The 21802-nt window shown below is 48.8% G+C and overlaps 2 protein-coding genes across 8 annotated transcripts in view; one reads left to right on the top strand and one right to left on the bottom strand.

Annotated features, from left to right (window-relative positions):
• Window positions 1-21802, bottom strand: part of LOC128412024 (zinc finger protein 420-like) — a 278283-nt gene that overhangs the window by 68732 nt on the left and 187749 nt on the right. The gene's annotated exons all lie outside the window — the stretch shown is intronic.
• LOC128412046 (zinc finger protein 883-like) lies at window positions 2578-9287 on the top strand. The gene is made up of 5 exons (XM_053384875.1): window positions 2578-2737; window positions 2935-3016; window positions 3302-3384; window positions 4267-4393; window positions 7409-9287. The coding sequence occupies exons 1-5, from the start codon at window positions 2588-2590 to the stop codon at window positions 8992-8994; spliced, it is 2028 nt and encodes a 675-aa protein (XP_053240850.1). The 5' UTR covers window positions 2578-2587; the 3' UTR covers window positions 8995-9287.

Raw genomic sequence — 21802 nt, forward strand, 5'->3', positions numbered from 1 at the left:
AAACATAATAACAATAACCATCCATTTTCAGTCCATTGAATTAGCAATTAAGCATTTCTGCAAAGGGAAATGGCAGAAAAAAGCATAAAAAGCATACATAAGAAAGTATTACTGATTTATGATGAGAATAGGATTTATTTATTTTGAACTTCGCTGGGTTCCTCCTTGGCAGCCAGTGTGATTCTTTCAGCAGGGCTAGAACTCAGGACCCGCTGCCTTGAGGGACATCTAAGAGCAGTTGGGCAGGGAAAGGTCTCCCTTGGGAGGTGGTGAACTCTCCTTCCTTGGAGGTTTCTAAGCAGAGATCGGACGGCCATCTGCCATGGATGCTTTAGCTGAGATTCCTGCATTGCTGGGGGTTGTAATAATAATAATAATAATAATAATAATAATAATAATAATAATAATAATAATATATTTATATCCCGCCCATCTGGCTGGGTTTCCCCAGCCCCTCTGGGTGGCTTCCAATCAAACACTAAAATACAATAAACCATAGTAGTAGTAGTAGTAGTAGTAGTAGTAATAATAATAATAATAATAATAATAATAATAAATTATTTATACCCTGCCCATCAGGGCTGCCTGTTTGGGGAACTAGACCCGGCCCCCTCTTGCTTCGGGTTGGACTAGATGACCCTGGGATCCCCTCCTATCTCTCCACTCCTGAATTCTAGGAGGAGCTTCCTTGCCTCCTGCAAAGCCCTTTTCCCTGCAGGCTCTTCCTCTGGTTTCTGGCCAAGGGAGGGAGATGCTCAGAGTCCAGCCAAGAGCCTCACCCCCAAAAGGATATCTGGGCATTGGCGGAGCCAGGGGAGCAGTTGCCCCCCAAAATCCATAAGAAATAATAAGAATCTGAGAGAGGGCTGAGCGAGGGAGGACTCGGCTTGGCAAGGGTTAAAGGGAAGAGAGCTGCCTTCCTAGAGAGGACAGGAAGCAAGGGGGGGCCAGGTCCTCCAGAGCCAAGGCCCCTCCCTCCCCAGTCCTTTCCTGCTTGGGTGTCTCTGCTGCAAGGGCTGCATTGCTGCCCCCTCCTGGGATCTGGTGAGTCTCCTCTCTCTCCCCCCAGAGGGTGCAGTGGGGAGACGGGGGGGGGGGCAGGGCTGCAGCAGGGGAGGAGGCCTGGGGGGCCTGATCTGATCCTGCAGGGGGGGGAACCCCAAGTCAGGGAGGAGAGGGTCCTGCCAGGGAGGGGCCAGGTCTGCCACGCTCTCCTTCCTGCAGATCAGAGGATCCCAAACTCATTTGGCCTTTCAGAAGAAAATTACTCCCACGAAATCTCCCTTCTTCAAACAAAGGAGTCCCTGGGACTTTAAATCTGTGTGAATTCGCTCAGCCTCATTGCACAACAGAGGAAACATCTGCAAATGGTTTTCCAAAGCTGGAGGAGGAGGTGGACTAGACCCCCCCCCCAAAAAAAAGCAATGGGGAGGGAGGGAGGAAAGTTGGGAAAGAGAGGCCAGGAATAAAGAGAGGGATCCCAGCCCAGAGTCTGGCTGCTGCATTGGGGACCAGTTTCCCAGTCGTCTCCCAGGGCAGCTCCCCACGGGGGCCACTGCAGCCATCCCCTCGCACCCAGAGCAGGGCATCCCAGGACCACATCCTCTCTCTCCCAAAGGGATTGTAGCTGGAAAACCAGCCGGAAATGGGCGCTGCTACTCACTGAGGCTCCAGGGACCTGGGCATCAATGGCTGTGTGTGTGTTAAGCTGGCTAACAGAATAATAATAATAAATTGCCCGCCTGAATTTCAAGTGAGACGTATTTGGCCCCGTCCACTTGGCTCTCTGGGGTTTTCCAGATACATACCTGGCCCTCAGAGCAAAGAAAAAGGGACCCCACCCCAGGAGTCTGTCTTGAGAGCGGCAGAGAGTCCAAGTGCAAGAAAAAGAGACAGAAGCAGGGGAGTGGGGTGGGGCGAGCAACTCCTGAAGCCCCTCCGGGTGAGGACCCCCACTAGAGCCAAACATCCATTTATCATGAGATACAAATGATTCCCTTGTCAGTCACTTCTGACTTCATGAATTGACTGGGAGGCAGCAGAAACCAGGGTGATTAATCTCACAGAAATCCCTTCAGTTGCCTCCACATTTTGCATTGCTAGAAAGCTAGAGACTTATTTCTTCTCCTCTTCCTCCTTTTCTTTTCAAAAAGATAGCTCATGGTCTGAGATGCGGTGAAGTCCAGCCCATTTCCCCCCCTGTCCTACAGATTCTGTAACAGAACAATGTATTTGCTTTCTTGGATTTGCTGCAGCTTCTCATTTAGACGGACCGAACTTGGCAGAAGACCAAAGGGTTCCTTCCGATCTCTCAGAGGCTTCCTGAGAGCACAGATGGATGTGCGAGACTCAGCTGGCCCTAAAGCAGAAAGAGGCCATGCCAACCAAACTGGGAGCAGTGGGGGGTTCTGGAAAAACTCTGTGCAGAAGATCCTGGGTGAGGAGGACACCCTCCGCTCAGAGGTGCAGAGCCAGCAGGTGAGGCAGTTCTGCTGCCAGGAGGCCAAAGGACCCCGAGAGGTTTGCAGCCGACTCCACCACCTTGACCATCACATGGCTGAAGCCAGAAAGGCACACGAAAGCTGAGATGCTGGACCTGGTGATCTTGGAGCAGTTCCTGGCTGTCCTTCCCCTGGAGATGGAGAGCTGGGTGAGGGACTGTGGAGCGGAGACAAGTTCCCAGGCGGTGGCCCTGGCCGAAGGTTTCCTCCTGAGTCAGGCAGAGGAGAGAAAGCAGGTGAGAGAGACTTTCCTCTGGATACTCCCAAGGGGCTCCAAGCAGGACGGGAGAACATCCCATAATGCTCTACTGATGGCCCATCCTTTTTCTGAGAAGGCGTCCATGGAATGAGATCTCACACCCTTCAAGTCTTTGTCATTCTCTTTCTAGTATTTCTCCCCATTCTCTGTTTTGAATCCTTGTTTCTTTTTCAGGGAAAGGATCTCTTTGCACAAATGGACCTGGATTCCTGTGAGGCAGAGAGGCCTCCGTTGGACACCAGAGAGAGGCCACTGGGTAAGGGGGAAGGTGGTTTTTCTCTGTTTGGTCTCATTCTGTTGGTTTTCCAACACATCTGAGGGTTCTTTTCATCTTGTTTTGGGGAGAGACAGTTGGGAACAAGGGTCCAGAAGAGGGGAGATGTATCTCTGCACAAACAAACATATGAAATGGGCAAAAACGTCCAAATGCTCTCAGCAGGTAAAGCTTTCTCAAAGGCCCATCTGTAGTTAGAGATGCCCTGTTTCACCTGTGAGAGAAGCAGGCACTCCTGGCGTCCTGCTTACCTTTTTTCTCTTGCAGGTGGCAGAAGGATGCCGGCAAGACCTCCTGATCCGCCTTTTCATGGGGGCAGAAGGGAAGCAGCAGCTGTGGAACCAGATCAGGTCAGGGGAAGCTGCCTTGTGGGGACAGAGGCCGAGGGATGGAACAGTGTCATGGACTGGTTGGGCACAGAGGAGTGGTGGGAGGATGCAGCCGGGGAACCAGGAAGGGAAGACGGCTCAGAGCCGAAGGAGTGGAGGTGGAGGAAGGATGAGCGCCCAGAGGGAGAAGAGGGAGAAGCCTGGGAAGAGGAGATGTCAGAAGCTGAAGGGGAAACAGGGCTTAGTGAGCTGGGAGACTGTGTCAGAATGCAGTGCAGAATCAGAGGCAGAAGAGGAAGGAGGCAAGTGGGAGAGGAAGGTCGAGAGGCTGAGGTGAGTCAGAAGAAGGAGGAGCCACCGGTGGCTCCCTCTCCTTTTGCCAGACGCCACCCTCCCTGCTTGTCTCTCAGAGCCAGGAGACGAAAATAGGCTTATTTTAATTAATCACTGAATGCTAAAATTGTTTTCTAAGCAGTGGACAAACGAGAACAAATAGTGGTCTGGATTCACCTAACCAGCCCCATCAGATGAAAAATGGGGCCTGCCCCCCATTCCTCCCCTTCCCCCTCTCCATGCCCCCCTGAACCCCTTGAATTTGGCTGTAGGGCATTGGGAGGGAACCTTCCCAGAACAGCTCACGAGGAGAGGAGAAAGTGAATCCGTCCATTGAGGAAACTAGAATGTTTGGGTAGGCAGAAACACAAAGTGGAGTACCACCTATTTGCACAAAGACAAATACCCATAATTAAAACACAGAATAAAATAAGCACCCCTAATTAAAATGTGCAGCAAAGCAATCCTATTGAAACAACACTGCAATTAACAGGAAGGAAACAACAGAGCATTGTGGAGCAGATCATATTTCTGCTGTCTCAGAGGAGGACATTTCCCTTTTTCTTTTAGGGTCCAGTGTGCTTTGAAGATGTCGCTGTTTGTTTCACGGACGAAGAGTGGGCGTTGTTGGATCCTGAGCAGAGAGCTCTGCATAAGGACGTCATGGAGGAGAATCGTGGGATCATGGCCTCTCTTGGTAAGGCTCCCTGTGGGATCGTCATATCTGCCTGGAAATTCAAAAAATACCTCTATGTGACCAACGTCATATATTTTCACAGAGCTCAACTGCGCCCCCTATAACACCTGGGAACCTAACACCCCCACAATAAAGAGTAACTTACAGTTTTTTCTTTGAACAATCTTCCTCAGATTATTCCTTTTTCTACCACGATTGGGCTGGTCTCAACTGCCCAGGCCATCTTCAATGTCAGCTTCAGAATTGTTAGGAAAGATAAGTAGCTTCACGTTTTCTGTTTTTGTTTTTGCTCCTGTCAGTCTTGGGTTGACCAAAGAGACGACTGACATTGGAGATGGAGGGGATGCCATGACGGGGCCAAACAAAATTCATCCCAGAGAAGAAGAGCTAGACTTATTGAATTTCAGATAGATGTAGCAGTGGTGATAATAATAATAATAATAATTTATTATTTATACCCTGCCCATCTGGCTGAGTTTCCCCAGCCACTCTGGGTGGCTCCCAATCAAGTGTTAAAAACAGTACAGCATTACATATTAAAAACTTCCCTGAACAGGGCTGCCTTAAGATGTCTTCTGAATGTCAGGTAATTGTTTTTTTCTTTGACATCTGGCGGGAGGGCGTTCCACAGGGCGGGCGCCACTACCAAGAAGGCCCTCTTTTCGCAATGAGGGAACCGCCAGAAGGCCCTCGGCGCTGGATCTCAGTGTCCGGGCTGAACGATGGGGGTGGAGACGCTCCTTCAGGTATACTGGACCGAGGCCGTTTAGGGCTTTAAAGGTCAACACCAACACTTTGAATCGTGCTCGGAAACGTACTGGGAGCCAATGCAGATCTCTCAGAACCGGGGTTATGTGGTCCCGGCGGCCACTCCCAGTCACCAGTCTAGCTGCCACATTCTGGATTAATTGCAGTTTCCGGGTCACCTTCAAAGGTAGCCCCACATAGAGCGCATTGCAGTAGTCCAAGCGTGAGATAACTAGAGCATGCACCACTCTGGCGAGACAGTTCACGGGCAGGTAGGGTCTTAGCCTGCGTACCAGATGGAGCTGGTAGACAGCTGCCCTGGACACAGAGTTAACCTGCGCCTCCATGGACAGCTGTGAGTCCAAAATGACTCCCAGGCTGCGCACCTGGTCCTTCAGGGGCACAGTTACCCCATTCAAGAAGAGGGAATCCCCCACACCTGCCCGCCTCCTGTCCCCCAGAAACAGTACTTCTGTCTTGTCAGGATTCAACCTCAATCTGTTAGCCGCCATCCATCCTCCAACCGCCTCCAGGCACTCACACAGGACCTTCACTGCCTTCACTGGTTCTGATTTAAAGGAGAGGTAGAGCTGGGTGTCATCTGCATACTGATGAACACCCAGCCCAAACCCCTGATGATCTCTCCCAGCGGTTTCATATAGATATTAAAAAGCATGGGGGAGAGGACGGAACCCTGAGGCACCCCACAAGTGAGAGCCCAGGGGTCTGAACACTCATCCCCCCCCACCACTTTCTGGACACGGCCCAGGAGGAAGGAGCGGAACCACTGTATGACAGTGCCCCCAGCTCCCAGCCCCTCAAGATGGTCCAGAAGGATGTTATGGTCGATGGTGTCAAAGGCCGCTGAGAGATCCAGCAGAACTAGGAAACAGCTCTCACCTTTGTCCACCGGAGATCATCAACCAGCAAGACCAAGGCAGTTTCAGTCCCATGGTGAGGCCTGAATCCTGACTGGAAGGGATCCAAATGGTCCGCTTCCTCCAGGCTGCTTGGAGTTGTTCAGCAACCATGCGCTCAATCACCTTGCCCAAGAATGAAAGATTTGAGACTGGGCGATAGTTGGCCAAATTGGCCGGGTCTAAAAATGTTTTTTTAAGAAGCGGTTTAATGACCGCCTCTTTCAGCGGGTCTGGGAAGGCTCCCTCACAGAGGGAAGCATTCTCCACCCCGCAGAGCCCATCGCCCAGCCCTTCCCGACTAGCTTTTATAAGCCAGGATGGGCAAGGATCAAGGAGACAGGTGGTCGGTTTCACCTGTCCAAGCAGCCTGTCCACATCCTCGGAGGTAACAGATTGGAATTGATCCCATGTAACAGGACCAGACAGAACTCTAGCACCCTCCCGCCCTGGCCCTGCTCCCACGGTGGAGTCTACCTCCTTCTGAATCTGAGCAACTTTATCTGCAAAAAACTTTGCAAAAGCATTGCAGGAGATCTTGGGGTCCCTACCAGGTGGGGTCTGCTCCCCGGTGGTAGGGGTGGTTCCGATAGATTGCGAACCACCTGAAAAAGTCTCCTGCTGCTGTTTTCTGCAGATGCAATGGAGGCGGCGAAGAAGACCCTCTTCGCCATCACCATTGCTAACATTTAGACCAGACTTGCACTCAACTTCCCATTACATTGCACCATATCGTCTTGTATACACCCAGGTGATTTTCTTCTGTCATGTAGGCACAGTCTCTCCATTCTTCAATCGCCAGCTTTGGTTTAGTTTTTCCCAATTTTTCATCTTATTTCTTCATAACTGTAGCCTTGTTCACTTAATAGTACAATCTTACATCACTTTCTGGGTGACCAGTCAACTCTTTGTGCCATTTCTTTAATTTGATTATGTTTTTCAACCTCACTAAATGACCAACTTGATAGCAATCACATAAGACACTGACAAAAGTCAACCTAAGCAAGTTGTGCTTCTTTTTTCTGGTTATTTGGCTATAAGGTTTGATAGAATATGAACAAACTTTGTTTGATTGCATTGTTGATTGCATTCTTGATCAAATTATCTTTCCATTGATATATAAATTTATAATATTACTCCAAAAGAAGAACTACACTTTCCCCCCAAAAGTCTTCCACAATTTTGACCACTACTTTATATCAAACAAAGCAACATTCAACAACTCATCAGAATCTCATAATAAATATGTTGGTTAATGACAAACAATACAGGTAATGAACACACACCCAACTCCCTTCAATACTTCTCCATTTGTTCCTGAGGCTCTAATCCCTTTTTGTCTCCAATGCAGATTGTGATGAAACGGAAATCGAGAACAAAGGTGACCACGACAAAATCCCCAGAGAGGAGAAGCCACGCAAAAATTTGGAGTGTGGAGAAAGCTGTAGTCAGAGCTCCCACTCCACTTGCCATCAACAAAATATCATTGGAAAGACACTCTATCAGTGCATGGAATGTGGAAAGAGGTTCAGGAAGAGCTCCATTCTCACTTACCATCAAAGAATTCATACAGGGGAGAAACCCTATCAGTGTGTGGAATGTGGAAAGAGTTTCAGGCAGAGAGTCAGTCTCACTTCCCATCAAATAATTCATACAGGGGAGAAACCCTATCAGTGTGTGGAATGTGGAAAGAGCTTCACATGTAGCTCCTCTCTCACTTCCCATCACAGAATTCATACAGGGGAGAAACCCTATCAGTGTGTGGAATGTGGAAAGAGCTTCAGGAAAAGCTCCTCTCTCACTTCCCATCACAAAATTCATACAGGGGAGAAACCCTATCAGTGTGTGGAATGTGGAAAGAGCTTCAGGAAAAGCTCCTCTCTCACTTCCCATCACACAATTCATACAGGGGAGAAACCCTATCAGTGTGTGGAATGTGGTAAGAGCTTCAGGAAAAGCTCCTCTCTCACTTCCCATCACACAATTCATACAGGGGAGAAACCCTATCAGTGTTTGGAATGTGGAAAGAGCTTCAGTATGAGCTCCAGTCTCACTTCCCATCAGATAATTCATACAGGGGAGAAACCCTATCAGTGCGTGGAATGTGGTAAGAGCTTCACATGTAGCTCCTCTCTCACTTCCCATCAAAGAATTCATATAGGGGAGAAACCCTATCAGTGTGTGGAATGTGGAAAGAGCTTCAGGAAGAGTGCCCATCTCACTTCCCATCAAAGAATTCATACAGGGGAGAAACCGTATCAGTGTGTGGAATGTGGAAAGAGCTTCAGGAAGAGTGCCCATCTCACTTCCCATCAAAGAATTCATACAGGGGAGAAACCCTATCAGTGTATGGAATGTGGAAAGAGCTTCAGAAAGAGCTCCTCTCTCACTTACCATCACAGAATTCATACAGGGGAGAAACCCCATCAGTGTGTGGAATGTGGAAAGAGCTTCACTCACAGCCACAGTCTCACTTCCCATCAAAGAATTCATACAGGGGAGACACCCTATCAGTGTGTGGAATGTGGAAAGAACTTCAGGAAGAGCTCCTCTCTCACTTTCCATCAAAGAATTCATACAGGGGAGAAACACTATCAGTGTGTGGAATGTGGAAGGAGCTTCAGGAAAAGCTCCGATCTCACTTCGCATCAAAGAATTCATACAGGGGAGAAACCGTATCAGTGTGTGGAATGTGGAAAGAGCTTCACTGATAGCTCCTCTCTCACTTACCATCACAGAATTCATACAGGGGAGAAACCATATCAGTGTGTGGAATGTGGAAAGAGCTTCCGTCAGAGCTCCGATCTCACTTACCATCACAGAATTCATACAGGGGAGAAACCCTATCAGTGTGTGGAATGTGGAAAGAGCTTCCGTCAGCGCTCCGTTCTCACTTCCCATCAAAGAATTCATACTGGGGAGAAACCCTATCAGTGAATGGAATGTGGAAAGATCTTCACTGTTAGCTCTAAACTCACTTCCCACCAAAGAATCCATACAAAGGTTGGAAAAACCATTATACAGCTTTAGGAGCCAGGCAAATCCGCACCTTTTTAACCAGGCCTTTTTCTTATTGACATCTAATGCTATTTTAACATGTGATGTTTTGTGTTTTTATGTTGTGTTTTTATGCTCTAAGCATTCTGAGACCTGTGGGTGTAGGGAATACAGCCACTCTTAAATTCCTTGGGGTCTTTGCCCCCTCCTATAAAATATTTGAGGAGGCCACCCTCCAGGTTTTCTTTGTGTGTTTTTTTTTCAAATGCAACCTTTTTTTCTTCCGCTACTTGCCATACAATTTCTCTTTCAATTTGCCCTTTTAAGAATTTTTTAAAAACCACACAAAGGTCATGAGAAAAACAAAATACAAGAAAATACAAACGTGGACAGGTCCCATCTTTGCGGGCCAAACACAAAAGTTGCTTTAAAGGAGGCTTTCCCACACTTGGGTCCCCAGCAGCTCCCGGACTACAGTTCCCATCATCCCTCCCCATTGGTCCTGCTAGCTAGGGATGATGGGAGTTGTAGTCCAAAAACAGCTGCAGACCACCCAAGTTTGCTTTAAAGGGAAAGTGGGCTGCCCTTTGACACCCTCTGCTGGCCAAAAGCACTGCCCCAGAATCTGAACCACCCCTAGTACTCCTAATTGGAATTAATAGAGCACAAAACAGAAGTTTGATCGGCACTTCAACCTCTAGGGAGCTTCTAGGTGTTTTCTGCACCACCTAGAGTACCCACAGAATTGTGGCTTCTACTGGCAACACACATAGGAGAAGAAATGAAAGACAAACACAAGGGGCAGGAAAACCTGGAAAGGGCCATACCAAATGGACATCCGGTGTGAAGAGGTCCCTTTCCCCACTGCTGAACAATGCCACAGGTAGAGGAGATGGAATGCTAGAAGTGTCTCTGGGGCAAGGGGAGCTGCTGGGAAATTGAACTACGGGCTCAAAATGTTACTTTTTAAAAAAGTTGCTGCCTTTATAGACATTGCCATTCAAATGGTGTGCATGCATCCTGTGATTGATAGTGCAAGGTGGGACTTACCTGGCGCCCACCAATATTTTATTCAAGTCGGCACCACTGGGTCGGGTGGTTTACAGATTAAATAAATACATAAATCGCCTCCCTTTGTAAATATTCCAGCTTGTCTATATCCTCATTTATTCTTTTTTAAAATTTATTTGCCCTTCATCTGAAGATTTTACATTATAAGCATACAGGATGAAAGCATGGCTTTCTCAAAAACAAGACAAGCCAGAGAAATCTCTCCTTTTCTTTTTTTGGATGGAGTTACAAACTTTGTTGATCAGTGCACTGCTGTGGAAATAGTGTTTTTCGATTTCAGCAAGGCCTTTTGTACGTTCTCTATCGTTAGGAGAAAATAACAGAGACCAACCAGAGAATATTGAGAAGCAAAGCAGCTAGTAAGCCTGTTCTTTATAAACTGTTTCAACAGGGTTCTTCCCCACACGCAGGAGAGAGGAGGAGGACCCCGAGCCATGCATGCAAGCCCTTATATAGACATTTTTAATTGCCCGCCCTGGAGTCCAAGACCACCCCCAGAAACATCATACATAGATCACAGAAAAGGCAGTCTACAACAGAAAACTGAGTGCATTGTTTTTACCTTGTCTGCCAGGTTACCTGTTAATGGTCACTTGACTAGATTACCTGGGGAGGCTGGCCATTCTCTTGTAATGATAATACTTCATTCCTGAGCCAGGTCACAGGCTCACCCTATTCACACCTTAAATGTGCCCTTAAGGCAGGATTTGTGAGGACAGAGACAATGGGTAGGTTTCTGCATTTCCTTCGACCTTGTAGAGAAATATTTGAGGTGACTGAAAGAGTCAAAATGGCTTTAGGACTTTTCCTGTGGGTTTTGGACATGTGGTTTATATATTTATATATGTGTTTGCTTGGTACATTTAGATCTCTCCCTCTCTCTATATATATATAAAACCTAAAAATTCTTATAACAATTCCCCCCTTTGGGGATATAATTTTTTTCTAAAAAATTGTTGCCCCACAAATAATAACCTGGTATGTTGTAAATGGATGCCTTCATGTAAATCTTAAGAGACTTGCATGTCAGGCCTCTTAAAGCTGTTTGCAGATGTAGCAGTGCACATAGTTGGACATAGGATATCACATAAAAAATAACACATATGTTGCATTTTGTTCCTAAATTACTTGTGGCATTCTAGCAATTTGGGAGAAACATTCTCAATAGTGGTCTATGCTTTACACTTAGCGGGAAGGTCAAATAATGATTGAAAAATGCAGTTTGTTTTGTTTCTGCTTTTTTTGTGTGTTCCCAGGTGTCAAAGCTAGCTCTCCTCTGGTCTCACACCTCCATCATATCACAGCAGCAACAATCTCTGGTGGATCCCTGTAGGGCTTTCATATTGACCATGTCACCTTGTAGTGGCACAGGTTTGGGCATTTCTTGAGAGAGATGTCTTTGCCTTGGCCTTTCTATGGGATTCTTATTATTATAGGCTCTGGTCTTCCACTCTAGGGAAGTTGCTCAGTTGTTCCTAAGGGACCAAAAAGCTAATTGCAGCCTGGATACAATTGCCCATTCAAATGGAGTCCAATTAGAAATTATAGCCCCATGGCTCGCCGACGTGGAGTTCTGGCCCCACCTGGTGGTGGCGGTCAGCCTGGACCTTGTACGCATCCTTGGCCTGGTGCAGTTGCTGCTGTGATGGCCTGGGAATCTGATTCTGAGGCTGAACTGGAGGAATCCCAGCCTGCACAGGAGTCCCCGCCTCCAGGGCCAGCTGAGCCGGTGCAGGGCCTTGAATCTGAAGGGCCCGCACCTGTGCCGGATCCTCAGGAGCAGACACCAGATGAATCCACTCTGTCTCCGGGGGTGATTGAGGACCCATTGCCTGCAGGTGCTCCTCTCCCAGCCCTGTCAGGGGAAGGTGAGGCTGCCTCTGGGTCCAGTAACCCTCCAGCCTCTCCTGAGCTGCAGAGGCTGAGGGCAGAGAGGCGGAGGGAACTAAGTTCTATCAGGAGGAGTGCTTGCCTTAAGACCAGGAGAGGCGAGTCACCTGTGGGCCGGGACCGCCCTAGGCCCCAGAGGAGATAAAGGCCAGTCAGCCCAGTCTCAGGTTGTTCTAACGTCGTTGGAAACCTGTTTCTGCCAACACCCAGACCTGTTCTTCCGGAGTTCCCGACCACGCCTGGCTTCTTGCTTTGGACCTCGCTATTGAGAGAGTCAGAACTTACAGGGTTAAGAAGTTCTGAGTGACGCTTCACATTCTTGGAGGCGTGTTCAGAACACTGACTGAAGTGGGAGTGTTCAGTATCTCAGAGAGAGAGAGAGACACACGCAGTGTGAGTCTAGCCAGATCCGGGAGAGGATCAAGATGAGTGCGCTGTCACCGGGAGAGTAACGATTTGTTGTTTTTGTACGAGATTAAAGCTACTTGTAAGATAAGGAAGACACCGAGCGTCTGCCTGAGTTATTGAGCACACAAGGCTTACTTCTGACGCTGTGCTAATCTCTGCTAACTGGAGCTGGAAGCCCGGAGGGAGCAAAGACACGCCACGGAAACGTGTGGGCTCCAAATGGGGCAAGCGAAGCTGCCAGAAAAATTATCCAAAGGTTATGGGGGTCAGCTGACGCTGTGAAGCAAGCCAGGTCCGTGCCGGTGTGTGTGCTGGATCTCCTGCCAGGGAGGGGCAGTGGAGAAAAGCTGAAAGCCGAGACGCAGAGAGAAACGCTGAAGCCAGCTGGAGCTAGCTGGGGAGCTGTGCCTTTGATCGTGAGGCAAGGAGCTCGCTGGGAAGCAGCTGTGCTGGTACCGGGTGCTGGGAGAAGCTACTACTTGTCGTAAGTAAGCTGGGCCCCGGGGGAGAAGATGGCAGACAGCCATGAATCGTACTCCGTCCCTTTTGAAGAGGTGGACGGGAAGGAGCCCTGGGTCGCGTGGCAGGCACTGAAGGTCGCAGTGGGAGCCACACCAGAGGGGGCCAGATGCTGCACAGAAGCTGGGGGACGCCCAGAAAGTCCAGGAGGGGCTGTGGGACGCCCAGGAAGCCCAAGGGGGGCTGGAGCCGTGTCAGGAAGCTGCTGCGATGCTTTGACACGCCAACGTGATGGGCAGCCGTGTGCTGGAAAGCAGCTGAAAGCTGGGAAGAGGAAAGCAGTGGCTAGCTGTTCCTCTGGAAGCTGTGCACCCAAGTTTGGGGGTGCAGGCCAGAAAGGCTAGTCCAAGGGTCTTGAAAGTGCCAAGGCTGTTTGGCAGGAGCTGGAGAAGGTTTGCAGAGAAACCACAGAGCTGGAAGCCAAAGGCCACGTCCCCAAGCCTCAAAGAAAAGCCTTAAGGAGTGCTGCTGGCAAGAGTGGGGGGGGCACAGAAGTCCAAAGGCCACTTTGTAAAGTTTTCCACTCGTTGCTGTTTTGTTTGCGGTTCCCCTGAACACCTGCGCAGATGCTGTCCAGAGAAAGGGCAGGAAAGTCCCAAGGACATTTCCCATGGGAACCAGCCCGGGAGAAGAGGCCAGCGTGGAAAGTCCCAGGGACTGCCGGAAGGGGAAGGAGGTGCTTATCAGCTGTTTGCGTCGGTGGCTGTTTTGAAAGACACCTGTAAAGGCCCTAAGGAGGGGGGCAGAAGGAACTCTGTTGCTAAGGCAACGAAGGACAATGTGCTACGTTGGGTCATTGACTCTGCTGCAAATAGACATCTCGTGCCTGAGTCACCTGGTGTCCAGATAAAGAACTGCAGAGCTGTTTCAGCTGGGAAAACAGTGTGTTTTGCTGATGGGTCACAAAGGCTTGTAAAAAAGTCTGGGAATGTTTATCTTTCTTTCCTGCAGGCGCAGCTGGAAGTCTACGTGGCGCCGGGACTGAATTGTTGTCTTTTGTCTGTACCGTGTCTTTTACAGGAGGGGTACATGGTTTGTTTTGAGAACAATGTCTGTACAATTTCCAGAGGGGGAAAGCAACTGGTACGTGTTGAGAAAAATCAGAACAACCTCTTTGTTCTGAAAACAACTCCACTGGAGGAAAAGGGAGTGGGGAATGTTGGGGAAACTGGGAAAGCAAACATTCACACTCATGTTTCATGTGCATGCGTGTGGCACAAGAGGATTGCACATGGGTCTTGTGATGACTTGCAGATGTTATCAGAATGCACCAAAGGGTGCAAGGTAAGAGAATGTGGTGAAACCCTAAATTGCAGGGCTTGCAGGAAAGCCAAGAGCAAGGGATACAGTTATCCCAGGGTGGAGAGGGTAACCACAAAGCCTTTTGAGCTTGTGCACGCAGACCTGTTTGGGCCTATGCCTCAGCCAAGTCTGGGCAAAGCCAGGTTTTTGCTGATTTTGATCGATGATTTTACTCAGAACTCCTGGGCTTTTTCGCTGAAATCGCAGGAGGAAGCAACGCAACTAATCAGGGATTGGATTGCGCAGGTGGAACAGAGGTTCTCCACCAAGGTGCAAGGTTTCCAGTTTGACCGTGGTTCAGAGGTCACTGGGTCTGCTCTAAAGAGTTTCTTTCGCCAGAGGGGGATACGTCACAAGGTGACTTCGCCTCAGGAGAGTGGCGTGGCAGAGCTGAGGAGTAAGGCTCTGGTTCAAGTTTCAGAGGTCCTATTGGGTGACTCTGGGTTGCCTCACAGTTTCTGGGGGGAGGCAGTAAAAACGGCCAATTTCACGATGAACAGGTGCTACAATGCAGTGGTAGGTGACACCCCATATTTCTTGCTCAACGGACAGAAGCCGCAGGTGCATTTCTTCCGTTCGTTTGGTTGCAGGGCCATGGTGCCTGTACCAAAGTGTTTGCAGCAAGAGGGTGGTCCAAGGTACCAGGAAATGATCTTCTGTGGGTATGAACCCGCGACCAAGGGGTGGAGATTTGCATACCCAGAAGGTGATCAGACCAAGCTTCTGGTCAGTAAGCATGCTGAGTTCAAAGAGCAGCAGGAAAGTAGCTCAAGGCGCAAAGTCAGCCATGACATTGTCTCAGATTGTCTGTCCGAATCTGAGGAGGAGGGAGAGCCAGGTAATGGTGATCTGGTCGATGATCAGGATCAGCACCAGGGGGAGGCGTCTCCACAGGTTGTGAAAGGAGTATCCAAGAGTGAGCCCTCATCTCCTGTTAGAGTGATGGAGAAAGCTCACAGACGGGTCAAGTCAGAGGGGGAGTCTGATGAAGAAGACGCACTTGCTGGCCCCAGTGGGTCAGGAGAAGAACCCCAGTTTGTGCCCAGACGGTCTTCACGGGCAACAAAGGGAATTCCACCTGAGAGGTTTCGAGTCACAAATGCGTGGGTTGGTCTCGCACAGTGCGAACCAGAGATTTGTGAGGAGACTCAACAGGCAGGTGGGAAGGTGTGGGACACACAGAGGTCTGTAAAGGTGTGTTCACAAGTCCTCTCAGAATGTGATGCGAGAGGGGGTATTGAGAGAGTCAGAACTTACAGGGTTAAGAAGTTCTGAGTGACGCTTCACATTCTTGGAGGCGTGTTCAGAACACTGACTGAAGTGGGAGTGTTCAGTATCTCAGAGAGAGAGAGAGACACACGCAGTGTGAGTCTAGCCAGATCCGGGAGAGGATCAAGATGAGTGCGCTGTCACCGGGAGAGTAACGATTTGTTGTTTTTGTACGAGATTAAAGCTACTTGTAAGATAAGGAAGACACCGAGCGTCTGCCTGAGTTATTGAGCACACAAGGCTTACTTCTGACGCTGTGCTAATCTCTGCTAACTGGAGCTGGAAGCCCGGAGGGAGCAAAGACACGCCACGGAAACGTGTGGGCTCCAAATGGGGCAAGCGAAGCTGCCAGAAAAATTCTCCAAACTCGCTTCGCCTTTGGTGGACAGTCTCCAGACCCTCGACCCAGGACCGGACTCTGACCACGCCTCACAGTAACAACCCCCCCCCCCGGGACCAGCACAGCTTGCTCCTGCCACACCCACACTCCCCCTTTGTTGGGGTGCGTTTGGGAAGAGCCAGAAGCCATGGCTGACCAGGCAGCTGCGTTGGTGGCATTGGCCCAGGAGAACCAGGCCTTGACTCACACCGTTCAGCAGCTAAGCAATGCGGTTACGGCGCTTCAGCAGCAGTTGGACGCCTTACTGGCTCCCGGGGCTGACGTCCCAGTTTCTGGCAAGTACCCAGTGGCCCTGCCAGAGAAATTTGATGGGTCCCCGGCCAGCTTTCCCATGTTCCTCGCCCAGGCCAAGCTGTATATTCAGGGGCAAACCCGGAAATTTCCTGACGAACGCACCAAGGTGCACTTCTTGATCAGCTTGCTGAAGGACCAGGCAGCCAAGTGGGCTTTGCCATTGCTCCGGCAAGACTCTCCTTTGCTGACAGACTATGTAACCACCTGGAGACTGCGTTTGGCAACCCTATGAAGGGGAGCCAAGCCAATCGGGCAATTCGTCGGTTGAGACAGGACAAGTCCACAGCCGCCACCTACACCACAGAATTTCGGCTGTTGGTGCAGGACTTGTCCTGGAATGACTGCACTGCGGGACCAGTATCTTGAGGGGCTTTTGGATGAGATACTGGACCAGCTGGCCACGATGGATCGCCCCACCACGCTGGACGCCCTCATTCAGCGGAGACTGCAGATAGACGATCGGTTGGAGGACCGTTGTCAGGCCCAGGACCGCCAGCACTCCCGGCTCCTGGCTCCAGACTTTACCAGCAGGTCCACGACCATAACCGAGTTGCCGGAGGAGCCTATGCAGCTCGGGGCAGCATGGCCTCGCCTCTCCCCCTTGGAGAAGACGCGGTGTCGAGAGGGGAACCTGTGTCTCTACTGCGGTGGAAGCGGACACTATGCCTGATCCTGTCCCGAGAAGGTGCCGGCCGCAGGGAAACCACCAACCCCGGTAGCTGAAGGCCCTGCTACCTGGGGTCCCAAACAGCACATGATGGGCCCGCACCAGTGGAATTGCAACACCTCATGGTCCTGGTGCATCTATACCCTCCTGGTGTGCCCTGGATTCTCACCCATGCTCTGGTAGATTCGGGGGCAACCCTCTCCTATATGGACTCTGCCTTCGCCACCCATCATCAGGTGCCACTCCAGGACAAAAACAGGTACCACTCCAGAACCGGTACAGGTGGAGGCAATTGACAGACGGCTCCTGTGCTTGGGTGCCGTTACTCAGGAGACTCAGCCCTTGGTCCTGTGTCACCAGCAGCACCGGGAGGTGCGCACCTTGGACACTGCCACAATGCCCTGGTTTCCCCTGGTGCTCGGGATGGACTGGCTGGAATCTCACAATCTTCAGATTGACTGGGTCAATCAGACTGTGCCCTTCCCAGACCCGTGTCCCCATGCTCAGTCCAAGATGCTAGCGGTCGCCCCCACGGGGGAAGCTGCATCAATGCTCCCCGCTGTTTACCAGGACTACCAAGAAGTGTTTGAGGAACAAGGGGCAGACCAGCTGCCACCTCATTGATCTTTCGACTGCGGCATAGAACTCCAGCCCGGGGTGCCACTGCCTGTGAGCTGCCTATACTCTCTAACGGAGCCAGAGCACTAAGCCTTGTAGGACTTCCTGTTGGAGGGGGATTTCCAGCTGGTGGCAGAGGACAGAGTGACTCCATAGACATAGGTGTAAAAACCTAAATTATTTTCTAAACTTGGTACACATAAAACATTTGTAAACTTGGTACTTAAACAGTTGATATTCACACTACCCTTTCCAGCTGACTCATGCACTGTTCCATCAGCTAGTACTACATTTACAGATTTACAAGGCTGCTTTTCTACAAGGGCTTGTGCAGACTTAACAAAAATGTTTGTCGCTGCCGAGTCTAAAATCCAGTCTTGTCCAACGTCGTGACTGGTGCCTCGAACTGCTGCAGAAACATACTGGACTCGACTCTTCCTGTCTCCTCGCTTCCCAGCAAACGCAGACCGCCCTTTTCTTGTGTTTTCTCCCACAGACACAGTGCACTGACGTACTAAATGCTTAGGTGACCTACAACGATAGCATCTTCTGACTGTGAAAGCTGCTTCCTCTCTGTGGTCTACAACCTCTTTAGGCTGCCGCTCCTCATCAGTTGCATATCTTTTACTGGACTACCTCCCATTTCTGGAGTTACGGTGAGGGGTTGTGGCCTTCCTCTCATGGCGTCTTTCTTCCTCATCAAGCAAACGCCCAGTTAAGAAATGCATTGTTAATTGGCTTTCTGGAATTGCCTCCAAAGTCATCACTAAATTGTCCCATGACTCAGGAAGTGAAGACAGCACAATATAAACCTTTCTCTTTTCAGAAAAATGTTCCCCAAGTTCATTTAACTGTGAAAATAAATCACACATTCTTTGAAGGTGTGTTGAAACACATTCACCCTCACTTAGTCTGGCTCGGTACAGAGCTCTCAGAGTAATTTTGCTGCCAGCAGTGACTCAAATATGTATTGCTCTCAGTGCTTGCCAAATCTCACTTGCTATTTCAAGGTCTTGCACATGAGATAACTGAGACTTCTCTAAACTCAAAATTAAATTGGCATAGGCTTTGTCCTCCAGCCTTTGGTCTGCTTCATCTACTTCTTCATCCTTTTCATCTTTTACAAGAGGGTTAACAATAACAGTCCAACATTGTTCTTTCTTTAAAAACGCCTGCATCTGTAAACTCCATGACATATAATTGGACTCTCCCAGTTTCTCTACTGGAAAATAGGAATCTCCCCCTTGAGCTCCAGCTCCAAGTCCAGCCATGGCTCCACCCAGCTTTCAGCTTTCCACTCAGTCCTTACTCACACGTGGCTTGAAGAAATGTTCGGCTCCTGGTCTCAAACAGACACTCCCTGCCGATGCCTTCACACAGCCAGCTGCTTGAGAAACGCTGAGTTGCTTCCAGTCTCTGGGTTCTTTTCACACTCTGTCTCTGCCCACTCAGGACTGGGGACTGGGCCCATAACCTGTTGCAGGGGGATTTCCAGCCGGTGGCAGAGGACAGAGTGACTCCAGAAGACATAGGTGTAAAAACCCAAACCAAAACGAAGACTTTATTACTAAACAATAAACACAAACTCTGGTGGGTGTTATTCCTGCAGGCAGGTTACAAAACTCATCTTTTTTCCTTTATAGCAATGGCCAGCTGCAGCCAATTAACCCCAGAAACTTCTTAAAGGTATACACACATGTTTCTGTGCCGAATGTCCCCTAACACTTCCGTCGCAAGTGTTGGAAAACTAGCCCCCTCGGGAGCTGGCCTCTCCCCCTGCTCCCGGGACTTATTTACCGGTGATCTTCCTCCGGCTGGCATCCCAGACAGACCAGGGAGATCTTGATAGGTGACATCTCCCAGCGTGGAAGATGCACACCCCCTTCTCCCCTTTCACAGGGGAAAGAAGAATGGTCAGAAAGTCCTTTTACATCTTGTTTATTTCTGACTTTACAGCTCTACAAAAAAAAACATGTCCGATCAGTTCAAACTTCTCCAAGCAAGTGACTCAGACTTCCTTTACAAACGCAACAGGAAGGTCTCATATTACACACGGAACAAAGCTTTGTGTATCCCGTGAACTGCCTGGAAGATTCTTTCCCAGGACTAGCCACATCATGTGATGTAAACAAGCTGGCAGTTTGCAGCTGCGTTGTACTCATATCGTAACATACTCCCCCATATGAATCAACGTTAGCTGCGAACAAAGCTTGATCCAGAGAAGAATACAAACAGTTGTTATACATGTAACAATCACCTGTTGTATCAGTTCCGCCTTTGGAACTACCTGCCACTGGTTTCACCAGTGTAACTCTCTGGTTGTCTGTTTTCCAAGGAATGTGTGCTTCTGCATTACCTTGGCTAGGGAAGGTAGTGTTACGCTTAGCAACTCCCTGCTGTGTCTTTGTCTCTGACTTAGACACACCTTTAACTCGTCTTGAGTTGTCAACAATAGTAGCACATGCAACAGCTGAGTTAGCAAACTCTTGAGAATACCTCTTGGGTGGTACGCCCTTTGTGAGTCTCTCAGACCTGCGTATTAGGTGCTGATCCTGTTTGCTGACTGGTTCATCCTCAGGACCTTTTGGAGAACCATGCCCAACAGTAAACAGTGGTTCAGTCACTTCTAGTCTAGCTTTAACCTGTGTGGGTCTAGACATTGTGTGAGAACCCTTCTCAATGATTGTGTCAACAGAACTCTCTGAGCTTTCTGTGTCAATTTCAGTACCAGAATAATCAGAATAATCAGAATTATCATCTGAATTGTCATCAGTGGGAAATGTGTGAAAAACCTCTCTCTCCTGTCCAGGAGTGCTCTCTAGAAACTTTGTGAGAATCACCTGACCAGATTCAAATAAAATTACTCTGTAGAGACCTTTTTCATAACCCACAAAAATGCCTTTTGCATTCTTAACCCCATGTGGAGTTTCAGTACGGACGTGAGATCCAAAAACCTTAAAATGTGTTACAGAAGGTTTCCTGTGGAATAGCTTCTCAAAAGGAGAACTTTCCATACCTTTTGAAACCTTTCTCACCCAAGTGTAACAAAAAGAAAATAAAGATTCAGCCCAGAACTCATGTGGTAAATGTGAACTCAGCAATTGTGCCTTCGTGTCATTTTGCAACTCTTTGTTCACCTTTACACAAATACTCTTGTTCCATGAAGCTTCAGAAACAGTAATCTTATGCTCTATCCCTTGTTTCTCAAGGAAATCCTGAAAATCCTGTAAAAGAAAAACTGGCTTTTCATCTGTGAAAAGAAAATATCTGCATTATGAACAGTTTTACCTTTGTCACAAAACTCCTGAAACCTTGCTAAGGCTTCTTTTGGTGATTCCAATACATAAATCCATACATATTGAGAATAATGATCAACACATAGAAGATAGTATTTTGCATTGCCTCTGGATGGTGCTAGAGGACCAATTACATCAGCATACACTCGCTGAAAAACACTGGTTATCTTTGCAGCCTTCTTATCCTTGGATACACCTGCAAGAGAAAACATTTTAGTATCACGTGCAGTGCACATTCTGTAATCTGACTCTTCAAAAATCAGTAGATACAGTCCATCTTTCTCTCTGGCAGAAAGATACAGCTCTCCATCTTTAAAGATTTTGCAACTCTCTTTATCATAGGACAACACCAGTCCTTTCTTTGTCATCTGAGAAACAGTCAGCAGATTGAACTTTAAATCAGGAACATAATACACATTGTTTATAGTCAAGTTCAGGCTTTTCAGATACACAGTCCCAAACCCGATCGCTTCGATCTCTTGACCATTGGCTTGTTTCACAGTGAAGCTTTGCTTCTCAAACGTAGAAAATAATTCCCTGCGTGCTGCTAGGTGCTGGGTGCAGCCCATGTCTAAAATAAACACATTTTCAACCAATGAAGAGGCTTTCGGCGATATTAAAGCCTTTGCTGGCCTTGCCTGTGACTTGGCATGACCTTTGCTTGAAGCCTCAGGCTTTGCAGAGCTCCCTTTTGCTCCTTTCTGCTGACGTGGCTTTTTACAGTTCCTCTGAATATGTCCAGGCTGATCACAATTGTAACAATGGACAACATTCAGAGCTACAGCTTGCTCTTCTCTAGCAATAGCAGTGGGGGTGCTTGTATTCCGAGCTTCACTCCCCCCATCAGCAACAACTATTGCAGCAAGGCGGTCTCTCTCATTAAGAACCACAGAACAAATTCTCTCCACCGTAAGATCCCGGGCAGGTAGAGAACCAAGTTGACTTGCAACCAGGGAGATCTTGATAGGTGACATCTCCCAGCATGGAAGATGCACACCCCCTTCTCCCCTTTCA

The sequence above is a fragment of the Podarcis raffonei genome, chromosome 4, assembly GCF_027172205.1.
Source record: "Podarcis raffonei isolate rPodRaf1 chromosome 4, rPodRaf1.pri, whole genome shotgun sequence".
NCBI classification, from domain to species: Eukaryota; Metazoa; Chordata; class Lepidosauria; order Squamata; family Lacertidae; genus Podarcis; species Podarcis raffonei.

What these genes read in the sequence shown, in the direction of transcription:
- LOC128412046 (XM_053384875.1), top strand. Translation starts at nt 2,588, where the DNA reads ATGCTGGACCTGGTGATCTTGGAGCAGTTCCTGGCTGTCCTTCCCCTG. An exon ending in AGGCAGAGGAGAGAAAGCAG is followed by an intron (nt 2,738 to 2,934) that starts GTGAGAGAGACT and finishes TTTCTTTTTCAG; the next exon opens with GGAAAGGATCTCTTTGCACA. An exon ending in CACCAGAGAGAGGCCACTGG is followed by an intron (nt 3,017 to 3,301) that starts GTAAGGGGGAAG and finishes TTTCTCTTGCAG; the next exon opens with GTGGCAGAAGGATGCCGGCA.